Source organism: Aphelocoma coerulescens, chromosome 12 (genome assembly GCF_041296385.1).
Source record: "Aphelocoma coerulescens isolate FSJ_1873_10779 chromosome 12, UR_Acoe_1.0, whole genome shotgun sequence".
NCBI classification, from domain to species: Eukaryota; Metazoa; Chordata; class Aves; order Passeriformes; family Corvidae; genus Aphelocoma; species Aphelocoma coerulescens.
Window position 1 is genome coordinate 6,872,060 of NC_091026.1, and position 15,966 is coordinate 6,888,025.

A 15,966-nucleotide genomic window follows, 5' to 3' on the forward strand; every position below is an offset into this window, starting at 1 on the left:
TTGCGCTTTGGGTCTGGGGTCCTTTGGGTGCAGAGCGGTGGGTGCAGCCCTGGGAACAGTGGTTTGCGTGATGCTGTGTTTCAGGGCTACCTTCTGAGGAGACGCGGTGTCACAGGGTGGTGGCTCGGACCTTGGGGGTCTCTCACCCCTCAGGGTCCCATGTCCCCTGCCTGGCGGGTGCCTGGGCTGGGCGTGCCTGTGACAAGGGATGGGCCAGGATGGGACTGGGCAGAATGGGGTATCTCCAGGTCTTTCCCAGGACAGGGGGTCCCTCAGGCACTTGCCCCATCCCCCAGCTCCCAGGGCTGCTCCCTTAGGAGCTAGACCCCCCACACTACCTGAGGAGGGGGGCCAGGTGTGCCCACTGACCCACAGGGCTGGTCAGTGCCCAGGTAGCCACGCTCACTCCATGCTAGCCCCACAGCAGTGCCTCATGCCTGCGCAGGCCCTGCAGCCACTCCACACACCCCCACGAGCACCAACTGAGCAGGGTGAGGGCAGCCAGGGATGCTTTTAACTCAGAATGCCAGGGGAAGGGATACAGCATCCCCCGTGGGGTCTGCAGGCCTGTGCCCGTGGGCCCGGTGTGGCGGGAGCAGGGCTGTTCCCGTGGGAGCGGGCTGCCGTGCTAATAAGGCTTTGCTAACGAGCTGGCACTGAGCCCAGAGCTGGGGCCAGCGGAGGGGAGCGAGGGGCCAGGGCTGGGGGGGCTCACCCCCACTCCACACTGCCATGGGCGAGGGCTGGGGGGCTGGCCCTGAGGGCACTGGGGCCCTGGCACCAGGCAGAAGATGCCCCAGTGCCACTTCCCTGGAGTCCTGCTCCCACAGCAGCTCCACTCTCCAGGGATACTACTGCCATGGCAGTCCCACTTACTGGGGTTCCTGCTCCCACATATCCCACTCCTCAGGAGTCCCACTCCCTGGGGTCCTGCTCACACATGTCCCACTCCTCAGGGCCTTGCTCCCACATGTGTTCCTGGGGATTTTGCTCTCACAGGTGTCCTGCTCCCCAGGGATCCCACTCCCTAGGGGTCCTGTTTCCCCAGGGTCTAACTCCCACAGGGGCCCTGCTCCCATGGGGGTCCCTGCACATCTGTGTCCATGTGTCTGTGCTGTCCTGCTGTATGTCCATGCTGGCTGTCTTGCTGTTCATCGCGTGCACTAACCCTGCACATCTGAGTCCGTATGTCCCTGCTGTCCTCACGCACATCTGTGCACCCCTGTGCCGCTTGTCTGTCTGTCCGTGCCGCCTCAGGATGCTGTGTGTCAGGTGCCAGCCTGCGTGCTAGCTCCTTGCCTGCCCCAGTGATGCCCGAGACCTGGGCACATTCACATCTTTATTCTCACCTCTGGCCTCCCGCCACCACCAGCATCACCCCCACCGATAATGTCCAAGTGGCCCTGGGATAGCCAGGCTGGGGACAGGAACACCGGGGCCACACTGCAGCCGGCAATCCCGGGGCGATGGCGAGGGTCCACGGCGGTGCCCCCCATATGATATGTACATTATACAGAGCTACCCAGAGCAACACAACACGTTAAAAAAGATCTACTCTTATGTACAGTATTTATAAAAAGCATCCCAGCCTCCACCACCCCATAAAAAAATACATCTCTTATGTACTTTGCCGTGGGACAGACCCCCCAGCCCCGTGCTGCCCACCCTGCCAGGCTGCCCTCCCTACTGGGAAGGGAGGCAGTGGGTGGGAGAGCCGCTCTCTGGGTTTTGGCATGGTTTGGGGTGTCCCAGCAGCAGGGATGGATAGATGGATGGGTGGATGGATGGGTGAGGGCTGTGGGAGTCTGGGTGCTGGCCCAGGGTGCAAGGCGAGCAGGGACAGCTTGAGTTGCTGGGGTGCCCATCACCCTGGCATCTGGGCATGCAGACAAGGGGTGCCTCCGGAGCCCTGAGCTTGCCCGCAGTGAGTGCTGCCCCCAGCCCCCCCCAAATCCCCTTCATGCCCCTCAGGTGCACCAGGCCCCCGGCAGCCGAGCCACAGCATGGGCAGGATGCCAGGGGACACAAAGCCAATGGCATGCATGCCACCTCCCCAGAACGATGACGCCGGTCCTCAAACATGGCTGAGGCGTCAGCAGGGTCCCATCCACAGGCACCAGGTGTCGTTTCCCTGTCAGGCTCAGGAGCAGCGGGCCAGGTACTACCAGCCACAGCGTCAGGATCACGCTTGCCCACAGGGGACCAGGGTGCCCCCGTGATGCCAGGGCAGTGGGTGGCATCTCCTTGGGGACAGGGGGATGGCAGGGGAGAGATGGGTGGCTTGGGCATAGGTGCTGTCACAGGTCCGACCGCCCCGCTGGATTCCAGCCCCCACGGACACTGTTCATCAGGCTCTCGATGCTATTGGGGGGGGCCAGGAAAGTGCCCCAGTCCTCGGTCCCCATGGCAGGCAGTGCCCTGTGCCCCTGGCAGTGCCTGCTGCTGGCGGCTCTTGGGGTGCAGAAGAGCTCCACCTGACAGCCAGCTCCGGGTGAGGTAGGGCAGTATTATTCTCCCCATTTTACAGATGGGGAGACTGAGGCCCAGAGCAGGGAGGGTGCCCGCTGGAGTGGCTCGGGGGCACAGGACCTGCCCCAGGCTCACTGCCCCATCCCGGACATGGGTTGAGAAATCCCCATGCCTGCCATGGCTCATGCCCCCTCACCATCACCACAGGTGATGGGCAGCAACAGCGGAAGTCCCCAGGGAATCCTGGTGGGGCTGCAACATGGGGGCTGAGCCCGGGGCCGGCTCTCCCTGGGGCACCGGGTGGGTGGGGGGGAGGTTGGCGTGGGCACCCAGTAGTGGCTAGTGGCTGCCGCTGCTCTTCCCCCCACCCGTGGCCCAGTCGATGATGATGAAGCTCAAGCTCATGATCATGAAGACCACCCCGAGGAGGGCGAAGCAGGCAGCCTGTGGGGACAAGGAAGGGGCTCAGGGATGGCCAGGGCAACAGGGTTCCCAGCCAGCCTCAGAACCCTGTCCCTGTCCCCATCCTTGTACCCCCTGCCCATGCTTACCAGTATTTTGGGGGCGGAGCGCAGCGGCTCCTTGTCCTTGGGCATGATGCGGATGTAGAAGATGGCAGGGAAGATGAAGATGAGGCAGGGAGCAGAGGTGGCACCTGGAGCAGACAGGGACAGAGTGGGCAGGGGCCTCCCACCCTGCAGCTCAGCCCTGCCAGCTCCACTGCCAGGACAGGTCCTGTCCATCCCCCACCCCCTCCTTGCCCCCCCCAGTCCTGGCAAAGCCTTCCAGGAACCCAGGGACGCGGTGTGCTGGCACTGTCCCCACACCCCTGGCACCGAGCTGAGTGCTGAACGGGGGGAGCCTGGCTGGGGGGATCAAGGCAAACACGCAGGGGAAGAGCAAATGCCGGCACTGCACTGTGGGAACCAGCCTGCCAGGACAGGGATGGGATGGGGGATCCACACAACCACCTGGTCCTGGCACAGTGAGAAGGGGAAACTGAGGCACAGGAGGGTCAGTCAAAGTTGAGCACCAGTCAGGACAGGGGCTGGCATGCTGCTGCAACACTCCATGCCCAAGGGGGGACAGGGGTGGGGTTCTGCCACCCACCAATCAAGCCGAAGATGCCGAGAATGGAAGGGGCAAAGATGACCAGGAGGTTGATGAAGGTCAGCAGGATCACAGCAATGGCGATGTGGCGGATCCAGCTGAAGTCTTTACCTTGGAACAGCATCTGTTGGATGGCCCGGCGCACCTGGAGACAGGGACAGGGTATCACACTCCATCCATGGAGCCAGGAGCCATACCTGGTCCTGCTGGCTGCCATTACCCCTGCCCCTACTCCAGCCCTGTCCCTACGGCCCTGCAGGTCACCATCACCCCTTTCCCTTCCTAAGCTCTAACCCTGATGCCCCACTGGTCCCTGTCACCCCTTCACAGCCTTGTCCCTGTGGCCCTGCCTGTCCCCGACACCCCTGCCTCTGCCCCAGCATGTCCTGTTCCCCAATCCCTGTCTTCATCACTGCCTCAATTTCCCTTCTCAAAGCCTGGTGCTGAAGCCACCTGGCATTTCTGTGGGGCCACTCACCGGGAAGAGGACAATGGGGACGGTGAGGGTGACAGCCGTCAGCACAGCCACACGCACACACAGGATAAGCACATCAAAGGGGTCCACCTTGTTGTACGTGTGCAGCAGCTCCGACTCCACACGGCCTGTGAACACCATCAAGGAGCCCCTGGGTGAGCCCCAGCACCATCACCCCCCTGGCACAGATGTGCCCGCCCCAGCCCTCTCCCCAAGGGCTCACCGTAAAATGTGAGGTAGCCAAAGAGGGCAGCCAAGAAGTACATGAGGTACATAACCGTGATGGAGATGTTGGAGATGCACTGCATCTTCTTCTTGGAAGGGCTGCAGGACGCGGTGGGCTCAGCACAGCCCCGTGGCACCCACTGACACCCAGCACCCGCCCAGTGAGGAGGGGTGATGCCAGAGCACTCTGGGGTGTGTGGGGGTTGTGCGGAGAGGGGCTGTGTCCCCCTTCCTGGGCAGGGTGTTTTGTTGAATCACCCACTACCAACCAGCCACCCACCTTCTCTGGGTCACAGCAACCACATCCCAGGGGTCACACCACCCCACCTGGACCATGGCACCCACCTCCCCGGGGTCATACCAGCCCACCACCCATTCTGAGTTGCATCATACACCTCCCAGGGGTGATAGCACCCACCACCAACCAACCACTCGCCATCCACCCTGGGCCATAATGTTCACCTCCCAGGGGTGATAGCACCCACTCCAGGTCGTATCACCCACCTCCTGAGACTGGTATCACCCATCCCAGGTCCTATCAGCCACCACCCACCCACCCACCCAGGGTCATATCACCCACCTCCCCATGATGCCCCGGCGCAGGTCCCACACACGGATGGCACTGCCTTTGGGTGGGCGCCAGACGAAGCCCACCCCTCCCCGTGGGTGCCCCCACCCAGGACTCACTCCTTCAGCTCGGTGTAGATGGGCAGGACCTCGGGGTGGCAGACGAAGGCGAAGGCCATGATGGGGATGGTGTACGCTGTCTGTGCGAGAGGAGGACAACTGACTGCTGGGGGCCAAGTGGCAGCTGCTGCCAGCACCAGGACCACCCGTCTGCATGGGGTGCATGGGCTGGGTGCTCACCCAGAGTCTCAGGGGTGCATCCCAGGTCCTTACCTGCGAGTTCAGGGTGAAAAAGCTGGGTGTGCAGGTGTCCTGCTCGGGGGCCTGGAGGACTGTGTAGCCGTTCTCGTAGTCACTAGTGCTGACAGTGGAGTTGTTGAGGATGCCCGTGAGGTTCCCCTCCGGTTCTGGAAGTGGGCAGGGAATCTGGAACTTCTTGTAGATGACCTGGGGTGGGGGGGACATGGGGACAGTCAGCTCTTGGTGCCCCCAACTCCCAGCACACACTGCCCAAACCAGCACCATGCCCAGCAGGAGAGTGACCCTGCCAAGACCCCTCTATGGGACACCCTTTGCCAGTGCTGCCCTGTGGCGATGCTGCCCCCCCCAGTCTGTCCCTGTGGGGGTGGGCAGTGGGACAGAGCAAGGCAGCAGCACGTGGAGGGGCCACATGTGCAGTTGCCCCCCCCAGCACCTTCCCCCTCTCTCTTTCCACAACATTCGGTTCCTTCAGCCGAAAATAGCCCAGCAGCTTGACAGCCCTGCCACGGCGTCTCTGCAGCCCCGAGCGCCCGCTGTCCCTGCTGCCTCTGCTGTCCCCACAGCAACCAGCCCAGCCTCACACCCCGGCAGGAGGGATGCTTGGCACCCCAAGGCAGCGGCACGTGCCAGCGGGTGCTCACCGAGATGAGGAAGAAGACCATACAGCTGAGGGAGAAGCCGCTGGCGTAGCCAAGGTAGCCTGGGGAGGGAGGAGAGTGGCCAGTGGGTGCGGGTGGGACCCTCGCACTGGCTAAGTGTCCCCTTCTTGCCCAGCACATCCAGGCTGGCACCATCACCCCGCGGGAGACCCAGGGTGCCAGACCCCTGTGCCATGGGTGGCATCTCCCTGACTTACCCAGCTGCTTCATGAGGGCCAGGGGCAGGATAACGGTGACAGAAACCAGGATCACCAGGTAGTTCCCATTCAGGTACCAGTCCCTGGAAGCAGAGGGCCTGCTCACCACCCCGCTCTGCTGGGGCACAGGGGGCAGAGGCAGCCACTGGGGGGGCTATCTGCCATTCCTAGGGACCCTTAGGCTGGCAAATCCCAGGGGCACTGGTGTCCCCTGAGGCTGGCATTCCTGCTCTGCCAACATCCCTGAGGACCCCTGAGATGGCATCCTTGGGGACCCCTGAGGCCAGCATCCCTCGGGGCCCTTGAGCTAGGGTTCTGCCTACCCCTACAGTGGTGCACCCCCAAGGGCGAGAGCTGCTAGTGGGGATGTGGCCATGGGGTAGGGAGACCTATACCCAACTAGTCCCCCACCCCGCAGCCCCAGGTTCTGCTCAAGGAGGAAAGCCTGATCCCAAGGGGATGTGAGGAGCAGGGATTGGAAGTTCAGCTCGGTTTAATCTCACCCAGGGGCTTATTCAGCACTGACAGTTATCAAAAATAGTAGTGGCTTAATGATAGTAAATCCCTGCCACGGGCTGCACAGCTGGAGCCAGAGCCCCGGCGCCTGCCCGGGGAAGGCACGCAGGCAGCGTGGGCAGGAGGCACTCACGTGGTCTTCTCCTCCAGGTTCAGGAAGGTCTGGATGACCAGAGGCACTTCAGATTTGACTATGTACAGGTAACTGGACATGGCTGCAGGGCAGAATGAGGTCGTGCTGCACTGGTGTTCTCTGGTCCCATCCCCTGTCCCCAGCCCCAACAGGTTCCCCCAGTGCCATGCTCACCTCCGATGTTCTGCAGCGTGATGGCGATGGCTGCAGCCAGCTTCCCTGGCGTGCCGAAGGCTCGGTAGCCCAGCTGCTCGTAGGCGCGAATGCCTGTGGGACGGGAAGCAATGGTGGGTGAGAGTCGGGATGGGACCCCCTGGCACGGCCCTGCTGAGGATTTGGCACTCACCCACAATGCCCGAGGACTTGAGCAGCAGGTGGATGGAGTAGCTGGAGAGCAGGGCTACCGCTGTGAGGAGGAAGCTGCAGGAGGAGAGCACAGTTACCAGCGGGTCACAGCACAGGGCTCAGAGATGGCTGTGGGGTAAGCCCCATGCAGCAATGCTCTGCCTGTGGGCAGCTGTCCTGGTAGGACACCAGGCCCTTGCCTCAGCACCAGCTGGGTGCTCATGGGGCAGATGGGCTGCAGCGTGTGGGGACTCTGTCCATGTCTCTGCACCCAAGAGGAGCCATCACTCTTGTCCTTCAAGCCACTTTTGGAAATCTGACTTTGTAGTAAGGAAGGCAAACCTTCACCCTCCTCCTCATCCCCCTTAGTGGGGCACAGCACTCAGCAGAGCAGGCAGGCTTATGCCAGCAATGGGCATTGCTCAGCCAGGAGGACACTGGTCCCTGCATCACCCTAAGTCAGAGACTTCTTTCTTGCCTGCACCCACCAATCCCCTTCAAGGAGCCCCCCACACCCGGACCCTCACCATGTCCCCATGGCACTCACAGGAAGAGGATGATGCCAGTGTTGGCCATGGCATAGGCCAGCCCCAGAATGCCGCTGCCCATGATGGCATTGCTCAGATTGAAGACGGACATCCCAAAAGACGTCTTTCCTTCGAACTGTTCACAGGACACAATGGGGAGGGGATGCACCAGTCACACTGGGAGCTTGCCCCATCCCACCCCCACCACTGTGCCCATGCTGCTACTCACATCAGTGAAGTGTGTCTGCTTCTTCTCAGCACCGTGGGGCAGGAACTCCTCCATCTCCGCCACGCCAGTCTGGTTCTCCTCAAATCTGTCCGTGGAGGGAGGGGAGTGAAGGCAAAGCAGAGACAGGGGCCATCAACACTGGCTGGTATCTCAAGGGCAGGGAGCAGCTCAGAGGACCCCCCCCCCCAAATCCCTGGGGCCCCTACCTGTCACCTGCCAGCGAGGGGACAGTGGAGACAGTGAGTGCAGTCGTGTGTTTCCCATTGGGCACCAGCTCCACCATCTCGGCCTGGAGGGGCACGTCCGTCGTATCCATGACTGGGAGACAGCTGGGCTTGCTATGGGCTCTACTCAGGCTCTGCAAGAGGGAGGCAACAGCGGTCCAGCTCTGGGCAGGAGCATGGGAGGGGCTGGCCTGAAGTCTTACGAGTCCTGCCTCCACCAGGGACACTGGAGTTGGGCTCAGCACCAGTGCTGGTGGCACTGCAGGGACAGGCACCCGGGGATGAGAGGGTCACCGAGCCAGGCATCACCATGGCTGTGCTTCTCCCTTCTGCCCGCTCAGCACACGATGTCCCACGGAACTCAGCCCCAGCTCCAATACCCCACCAGAGTATTGGAGTACTAACGTGGGATTGACTCCTCACGCAGCCAGGCATCCCACAGCCTACCCCATTCCCTTGCTCACAGCGCAGCACTGCCCAGCCCTAGAGTCCCCTCCACACCGCCTGCCCACCTCCACTCCCCTGCCCGCAGCTCTCGGCTCCATGACTCACTTTACCCTCCTGGAGACGGGTGCCAGCAGGCGAGTGGGGGTGTTTGGGAGGGCGGCTGAGGACGGGGTGGGGAGCTCAGGGACCCCCCAGCCACTCTTATGTAAAGCCCGTGGTGCTGCCCGGCGCGAAGGGCTCACCCACATCCCGCCGCTGCCGGGGTGCCAAGGCGGGGGGCTCGGGGGCACGTCAGGGCTGGACAAACGGAGCAGGAAAGAGCGCGGGGCCGGGAGACAGCTCCTTGGCAGGGGAAGGCGGCCGGGCTGCCGAGCGCGGGACGCCTTGGCACGCCGCACAAAGCCGCCTCTGTGCGAGCCCCGGCCCTCCCCGCCCCGCTGGGAAACGGCACAGGGTGGCTTTCTGGGGCAGGCTGGCAGCCGGGGCAGGGTCCCGCCACCCCCCACTGCCCCGGGGGGCTGGGGTCCTGTCCGGCTGGCCAGGGGGCTCCACAGTGGGACTAGGTCGAGCCAAGGGCCGGTGCCATCCGGCTGGAGGTTAGGGCGGGCCGGGATGCAATGCCGTCCCCAGCCCCGGGAGGACGCTGCTGCCCCACCATCCCTGGGGCCGCCATGGGGTGAGTAGGGGACATGCCCATCTTTATGCTCCCAGGATTGGTGTCCCCAGAGATCAGAGGAGCCGTTCCACAGCACGGTCAGGTCCAGCAGTCCTCCTAGCACGCAAGGGAAGGATGACACGGCAGGGTGTGGGTGCCAGCACCTCCGGTCTCCTGAGCTGCTGCCCTGCTTGTCCCTGCCCATCCAGGCCACAAAGACGACCTGGCAGGGTCATTCCAGGCCACACACTGGCTGCTGGCACTGTCAGGGGGGCCGAGCCCCGAAGGCTGGCCCAGGGTGGTGAACACATATTTGGGCCACCCTGCCCGCAGCACCCAGCCGGGTGGGGAAACTGAGGCAGGACACAGACCAGCAGGGACCAGAATGAGAAGGCTCAGCCATGTGGGGGACAAGAGGGAAGCGCAGGGCAGGCTCTGGGTGATGATTTATCCCCTCCACTAGGCCTCCGCTTGGGATGGGTCCAGGCATGAACAAGGCTGCCAGCACGTCCAAAAGCCATCGTTAACTCTGCGCCTTCCCACCACCACAGGCAGGCATCGCTGAACCCACCACTCACCCAGTATGGGATTGAGGGGGGGCACCAGATCCGTGATGTTCCATCACCTCCCTAAGCCCCCCAGTGCCACTGGGCTGCCTGCGGGCAGGGCTTCACCGCATCCCACTGGTGGCAGGCAGGAGCTGCCCACTCCCCTGCCCGCTCCCCCACGGGCGCCAGGAAGGCTGGGCACTCTCGTCTGCAGCCCCTTTCTTCTCCCAGGTTATAATTACACCTCTCTGGGCAGCTCAGGAAATACCAGCTTCTTCCCCCAAGCGTCTCTCGGAATAGCAAGCGGCACGGCCGAACTCATTCAGCATGCACCGGGTTTCGTGCTGCCACCCAGACGCTTCCTCCTGCCGGGCAGCCCTGGCACAGCCTTGGCACAGCCCTGGCACAGGCCCAGCACCACTCACTGCCACTTCCCCAGCTGGCCCTGGCCTTTGCCCCTCGGCCAGGGTCTGCTGGTGGCAGTGGCCAGGGCAAGGGGGGAGATGAAAGAGGAGGGAGCATGAGACGGTTCGATCAGGCAGTGCGAGCCCTGCCTGCTGCTGTTTGCCTTGCGATAAGGCAGAACAACAAATACAGAGTGACGGGTGGCCCTGGAAGGGTGGCTTGATTCCCCTCCAGGCTGGGGCTGGTGGGTTCACTGTCTCCCTGAGTGCCCACCTTAGCTGGGAATCCTCTCCTCTGGGCAAAGAGCATCTCCTCAGGGATCTCTTCCCCCACGGTGCCACCACACAGATGGGATGCTGCCATCTTCACTGCCATGTTGGGTAGCCCATGTGCTGCCTGGCATCATCTGATCACCAGCCCCAGTGCCCACTCGCCCAGCCTGATGGTGTGGGCCTGGCCACGTGCGTGGGCACAGAACCCCCCCGCTGTGGCACCCAGGGCCACGTTCCCGGGGGTGCTGAGCAAGCTCCATCGATTTCCCAGCATGCGCCTCTCCGCTGCCTGCCGGGCTCTGGGACACAAGGACAGCGACAGCCCTCCTGCAGCCAGACCTCCCACCTCTCCCAGGCTGCTCCGGCTGTCCCACAGCTTGGTGACACCCCACCAACACTACGGTGTGGCCAGGCAGCCTGAGCCGGGCCCTGGTGCTGTCCCGCAGCCGTGCAGATGGAACACAGAGCCGGATGTGTGGGACGGCACGTCCCAACCCGCCGGCCACGTCTGCGCTTCAGGGGAGGCCACGTTTGGTCTTGCACACTGCATCCCGGCCAGCACAGACGCCTGCCTGCCCTCGCTGGGATGGGGACACGTGTGTGGGGCGGCAGGGCTCCCAGATCCCTGCCCTACCCTGGCAGACAGGCAGTCTTGGACTCACCCCGGCCCCCTGCCAGCCTTCCTCGGGGACCAGGGTACTGTGGTGAGGGTTCACTCCTGGAAGGTACTGCACCCCTCTCTCTGCCTCACATCCCACTTCCACACAGACTTCATTTAAAAGGTGGAAAATCCCAGCTGGGAGTGCGGCACAGGCAGGAGCGGGGGGCTGGGCAGGGGAGCTCTGTCGGCAGTGCCAGCAGATATGTTGGATGGGATGTCCATTGCACGTGGCAACGTGGCCAGGAGGATGTGAACCACCCTGGGCAAGCCAGGCTCCTGCCCTGTGCCAGTTCCCGCAGTCAAGCCCCAGCCCGGCGCAGTCCCCACCAGCGCACGCGGTGCCGGTGGGAGTACGGCACACGTGGGGACAGCCACCACTGCCTGCCAGCCGTGCCTGTGCCAGGCAGTGCCAGCCCAGGGGGCCGTGACCCACCGTGTCCCCACAGCCCACAGCACCCATCTGTGAGCACCCATGTCCCAACACCCATCTGTGAGCACCCACCGCTCTCACCCGTGGGGAGCAAAGGCATGGGGTCTCCTTGGCAGAAGGTGAGTGCTCCCCCAGGCTGGGGACCCCCAGAGGGCAGAGACTCCCTCCCCATCTCCTCTCCTTTGCAGATGAATCCTTGATAATCCGGCCCAGCTGGGGCCGTGGGACTATTCCGGGTAGTAATCCGGCTTTAGCGCCAAGTCTGCCGCAGCTGCCGGCCTGCGTGCTGGCAGCCAGGTATCCCGCTGCTGCCGGTGTGTGCCAAGGGGACGGCAGCCCCCCCGCCCCTGCCCGCCTGCCCAGGTGGCTCTTCGGGTTTCAGCAGAGCTGGGCACACAGGTCTCATATTCCCTGAGGCTGTGCTGATGACTGAGCCCTGCCAGAGAAATGGGCAGCTTGGGCAAGTGGGCAGGGGTGCCAGTTGTGTCCCCCCACTGCCATCAGCCCCAGCCCTGGGGTTACCCTCAGCACTGCTGCTGGGCCCAGGGTGACCCCAGCCTGGGGTCCCTGGTCAGCCCCTGGCACTTCTGTGGGCACAGAGGTGTGTGGGTACAGCTGGGCAACAGCCCAAACCTGGGTGGTCCCTGGGCAACCCCTCCCCAGGGAAATTGACCCCAGCAGGGCACACAGCAGAAAACGCCCCCCTCTCCTTGCCCTCCACAGAGAACCCCCCTCCATGGCTGCTCTGGGAGCAGGGTCTGCCCTTCTCCTGAAGCACACACAGCCATAGCTTTCCCCCCAACCTGCCTTCCCAAAATTAGCACCTCAAACCTGGTTTTAACCCATGGTGCTCCACCCCCCACCTCCCAGCTAAGCAAAGGTAATGTCAGGGTGCCACCTCCCCCAGAGGAAGTGAGCACCCAAAGGGGCAAATCCAGCCATTCAGGGGATTCACCTCACCTTTGGAGGTGTCTGGCCATGGGCATGGGAACTCCAGCAGCTGTGGGAAAGGACAGCTGGACACCTGCCTGGTGCCTGGCTGGAGAAACCTCTGGGTAGCCCTGCTCTAGACCTTCCCCAAAGAGATTTGCTGGAGATTCTCCTGAGATGGCTCCACCAGAGATCCTCGGGAGATGACAGCCCCACCCGATGGTCATGCCAGCCAGCCCCACTCATGCCCCCAGCACAAGCTGGGTAGAGTAAGCACTGCTCCTGGGCTCACCTCACCCCTTCCAGCCCCAAATACCACACCATGGCTCAGCCGCAGGTCAGGCGATTCTCCTGGTGCTCCAGCCAGGGCAGGATTGGCAGTGGCAAGTAGGAACAAGTGGCTCTGGGAGCTGCTGTCCTGGCTAGCAGGGCTCTGGCAGCACCAACACCTGCCTGGGCACTTCTGGCCATCTCTGCTGCACCGTGTGGGCAGCGGTGTCCATCCCGGGTCTTACCTCTAAGAGCACAAGTGGCACCCATGTCCTGGGGGACAGCTTTGCCTGGGCCTGGGAATGTGCCTGCATGCAGAACGTGCCAATGGCTGAGTTGGCCCATGGCCACTGTCCTGCAGCAATGGACGTGCCAGGGTCTAGGCTACACCAGGGAGAGGAAAGACGGTTCAGGGAAGGGGGTGGTGGACCCAAACGCTATGGTGGGGCCAGGGAGAGGGTTTTCCAGTGCCAGAGTCATGGTGCAGCTCAGCCACAGCATCACCTGCCAGGCACACACCCCAGGATGGGGCCACGCTGCAGGTATCAGCCATCACCATCCTGCCACATCCTCCAACATCCAAGCACCAGTACTGAGGCAAGCCGCGAAGAGCAGTGGGGAAGCTGAGGCCAGGCAAGGGGAGTCATGTTCAGCACTGGGACAGCCCAGGCTGTTGCTGTCACCTGCCAGCTCGTCCATGTGGTACAAGGTCAGGTGGCAGAGGCAGCTGGCAGCATGGGGATGGGGACAGGGTGGGCACATCACAAGGCCAATGGCACCCAGTGTGGTTCTTGGGGAGGCTGGGTGAGACACCAGCTTGAGCACAAAGCCTCTCAGGCAGTGCTAGGCTGTAAGATGGGTTCTGCTTTAAACTTCAAACACTGCCTGCCAGGAACGCAGGGCCACCCAGGGAAGACGGTGGCACAGATCGTGGCACTGCAGAGACTGGTGGGCAGGTAGTGCCTGGGAAAGATCACGTCAGGTTTTCTATCACACCTCTGGAGCTGTGTTTTGCCTTGGAAGCAAGATGCTTTCCAGCAGTTCACACTCCCCAAAACACACCTGGCCTTAGTAGGATGACACGGAGGCATCAACAGCAAAAACTCCAAGCTGCCAATTGCTGCTGGCAGTGCCAGGGACACCAGGAGGAGGGACTGGCCTCAGCCACAGCCCCGCGTGCCTCCCGCACCCCCAGCACAGCCCCCTGTACCAATCAGGAGCCATGATTTGCCCAAGCCCCATGGCACCACTGCTGCACCCAGCCATGCCACTCTCACCATTGGACCAGCCTGACATTTGCTCCACGGGGAATGCAGGACTGGGCTGGCTGTGCCCCGCTGGCATGGGGGACCCAGCCAGTCCCAGACCTGCGTCAGCGCCTGGGGAGGCACGCAGCGGCTGAGACCCACGCGGCGAGGAGAGCCGGGGACACGGGGGGTCCGTCCTGTCCCCGACCCGCCTCTGTTTTCTCAAGGGTTGCACTTCCAAAGGAGCCCGTGGGATCCCGCTCCTTCCCGCATCCCCATGCGCCAAGGAAAATAGGCTCTGCCGTGCTTGTTTGTTTGCCGTGGCCGCGGCCCCGGCGTGTGATTACAGCTGCAGCACGGCCGGGTGCTGTGGGGCCCTTTGCGCCTCAGCCAGGGTCCCCCGCAGTGCCAGCACCCCCATGCCACCCCCGGGGCAGATGGGGTGTCCCACTGCCCCTTAGCATCCCTGGCCACCAGAGCCAAGGCACACCAGCACTCTGTTCTGGGAGACAGGGCAGTGTCGAGAGGCACAGACAGCTTTCTCTGGGGTACCCCCATGAAGCCACAGGGACCAGGCAGGTCTAACACCTAACAGCTTGGGCCTGGTCCAAACACCAGTGGAAAATTCCCTGTCTCCTCCGCATCGGCTCAACACAGCCATGCCCTCTGCAGCCAGCCAGGGCTCTGCTTCCCTGCCATCCCACCTGTTGGGGACTTGCCAGGTCCCCTGTCTCACCGTGCCACCGCAGACCCCAAGTCCAGCAATCACCTGCTGTGGTTCAGCTTCCCTTGGGGAAGATTTCTCTCCAGTGGGACGTTCACAGCTGACACAGCAGAGAGGGCCACCATGCTGGCTGGCATAGGACACGCGTGGCCAACAGGAACGCAATGTGCTGCCTGGCTTTCCACGCTGCTGTCCCGGGCAGCCAGGCTCTATAAATACCACAGCCGACGGAATCACCGCATGCAGGTCCAAGCCAGCTCCAGAATGCCCATGACGGCCGGCATCACTCTCCCTGCCCGTGCCCCGCGCTCCGGCACCCCGACACCCTGACACCCGATCCTGGCCACAGCCGCTTCCAGCCTTCAGAAACATATGTCATTCCCACTGGCGATTAAAAATTAAAGCAGAAAAAAGGGAAAGTAAAAGGAGTTTGGGGGTTGGTGTCACTACAAGTATCAGCGGAATTATGCACGCCGAAGCCCCCAACACCGCGGTCCGGGCAGGGGCAGTGTCAGGGCGCTGGGGCACCCAGGCGGCACGGCAGGGCTCTGCCTCCCCCTGCACTCGCGGGATCTGTCACCCACCCGTGGGAAGGTACCAGCCGCTGGGGAGGGAAGTGGCAGAAGTACAGCAAAGGAAAGAGCCCCGGGGCGCTGCCACCTGCCAGAGCTGCCGGGCCCCGGAGCCTCCCCGGTGCTGCCCGGCGCCGGTAGCAGGAGGAGGAAACGGAGGAGGAAACGAAGGAGGAGAGAGAGCCCGGCTGTGGGGTAAAGCAGGGCCGGCGAAAGGAGATGGGTCGGAAGGACTGGGTGCGGTGCGGAGGAGAATTAGGGGAGGTGAGGGGCTTGAGCGCCCGGCAGCCTCCAACCACGGAGCTTCACAGAGGACAAGGCAAAGAGCCTCGGGGTGCGAGCAGCAGGGGAGACCGGAGAGACCTACCTGCCCCCTCTCCGCGGCGCCTCTGCTGCGGGCTGGGGCAAGCAGCCCCCGGTGGCCGGTGCCGCGGATTAGAGACTATCCTGCGACCGTAATCCCGGCGGAGCCGGAGATTAAACCGGACCCGAGCCCGCCCCCAGCGCGGAGGCTCCCAATCTCCTCTCCGCCGGGGCACAGGAGGAGCGCTGGGGAGCGGGTGGAGCGACCGCCCTGCATCGACAGACCCCTGCCCCGCCCCGCCCCGCCCCGCCCCGCTCCGCTCCGGCGGGACCACCGCCCCTCGGGCACAGCCGCCCACTGGGCATCGCCGTCCCACCGGGCATCGGTGTCCCACTGGGCATCACCTCCCGCACGGGAATAACCTTCCCCCCACCAGCCATCATCCCCCCCGGGCATCAGTGTCCAGGCAGCGCTGCCCCACCTGGAACAGGTCCTCACCAAGCA

The 15,966-nt window shown here is 63.4% G+C and overlaps 1 protein-coding gene across 2 annotated transcripts; it reads right to left on the reverse strand.

Annotated features, from left to right (window-relative positions):
* Window positions 1-1,552: 1,552 nt before the first annotated feature.
* SLC38A3 (solute carrier family 38 member 3) lies at window positions 1,553-15,683 on the reverse strand. 2 transcript variants are annotated; one of them, XM_069027464.1, is made up of 16 exons: window positions 15,526-15,683; window positions 7,980-8,131; window positions 7,774-7,858; window positions 7,565-7,680; window positions 7,019-7,092; window positions 6,847-6,939; window positions 6,673-6,754; window positions 6,024-6,106; window positions 5,809-5,867; window positions 5,180-5,353; window positions 4,967-5,046; window positions 4,278-4,378; window positions 4,058-4,182; window positions 3,580-3,724; window positions 3,021-3,124; window positions 1,553-2,913 (listed from the first exon to the last, which is right to left on the reverse strand). In XM_069027464.1, the coding sequence occupies exons 2-16, from the start codon at window positions 8,087-8,089 to the stop codon at window positions 2,809-2,811; spliced, it is 1,536 nt and encodes a 511-aa protein (XP_068883565.1). In that variant the 5' UTR covers window positions 8,090-8,131; window positions 15,526-15,683; the 3' UTR covers window positions 1,553-2,808. The 2 variants fall into 2 exon arrangements, with proteins under 2 accessions (XP_068883565.1, XP_068883566.1); XM_069027465.1 differs by lacking the exon at window positions 15,526-15,683 and adding an exon at window positions 12,861-12,956.
* Between the last annotated feature and the right edge of the window lie 283 nt (window positions 15,684-15,966).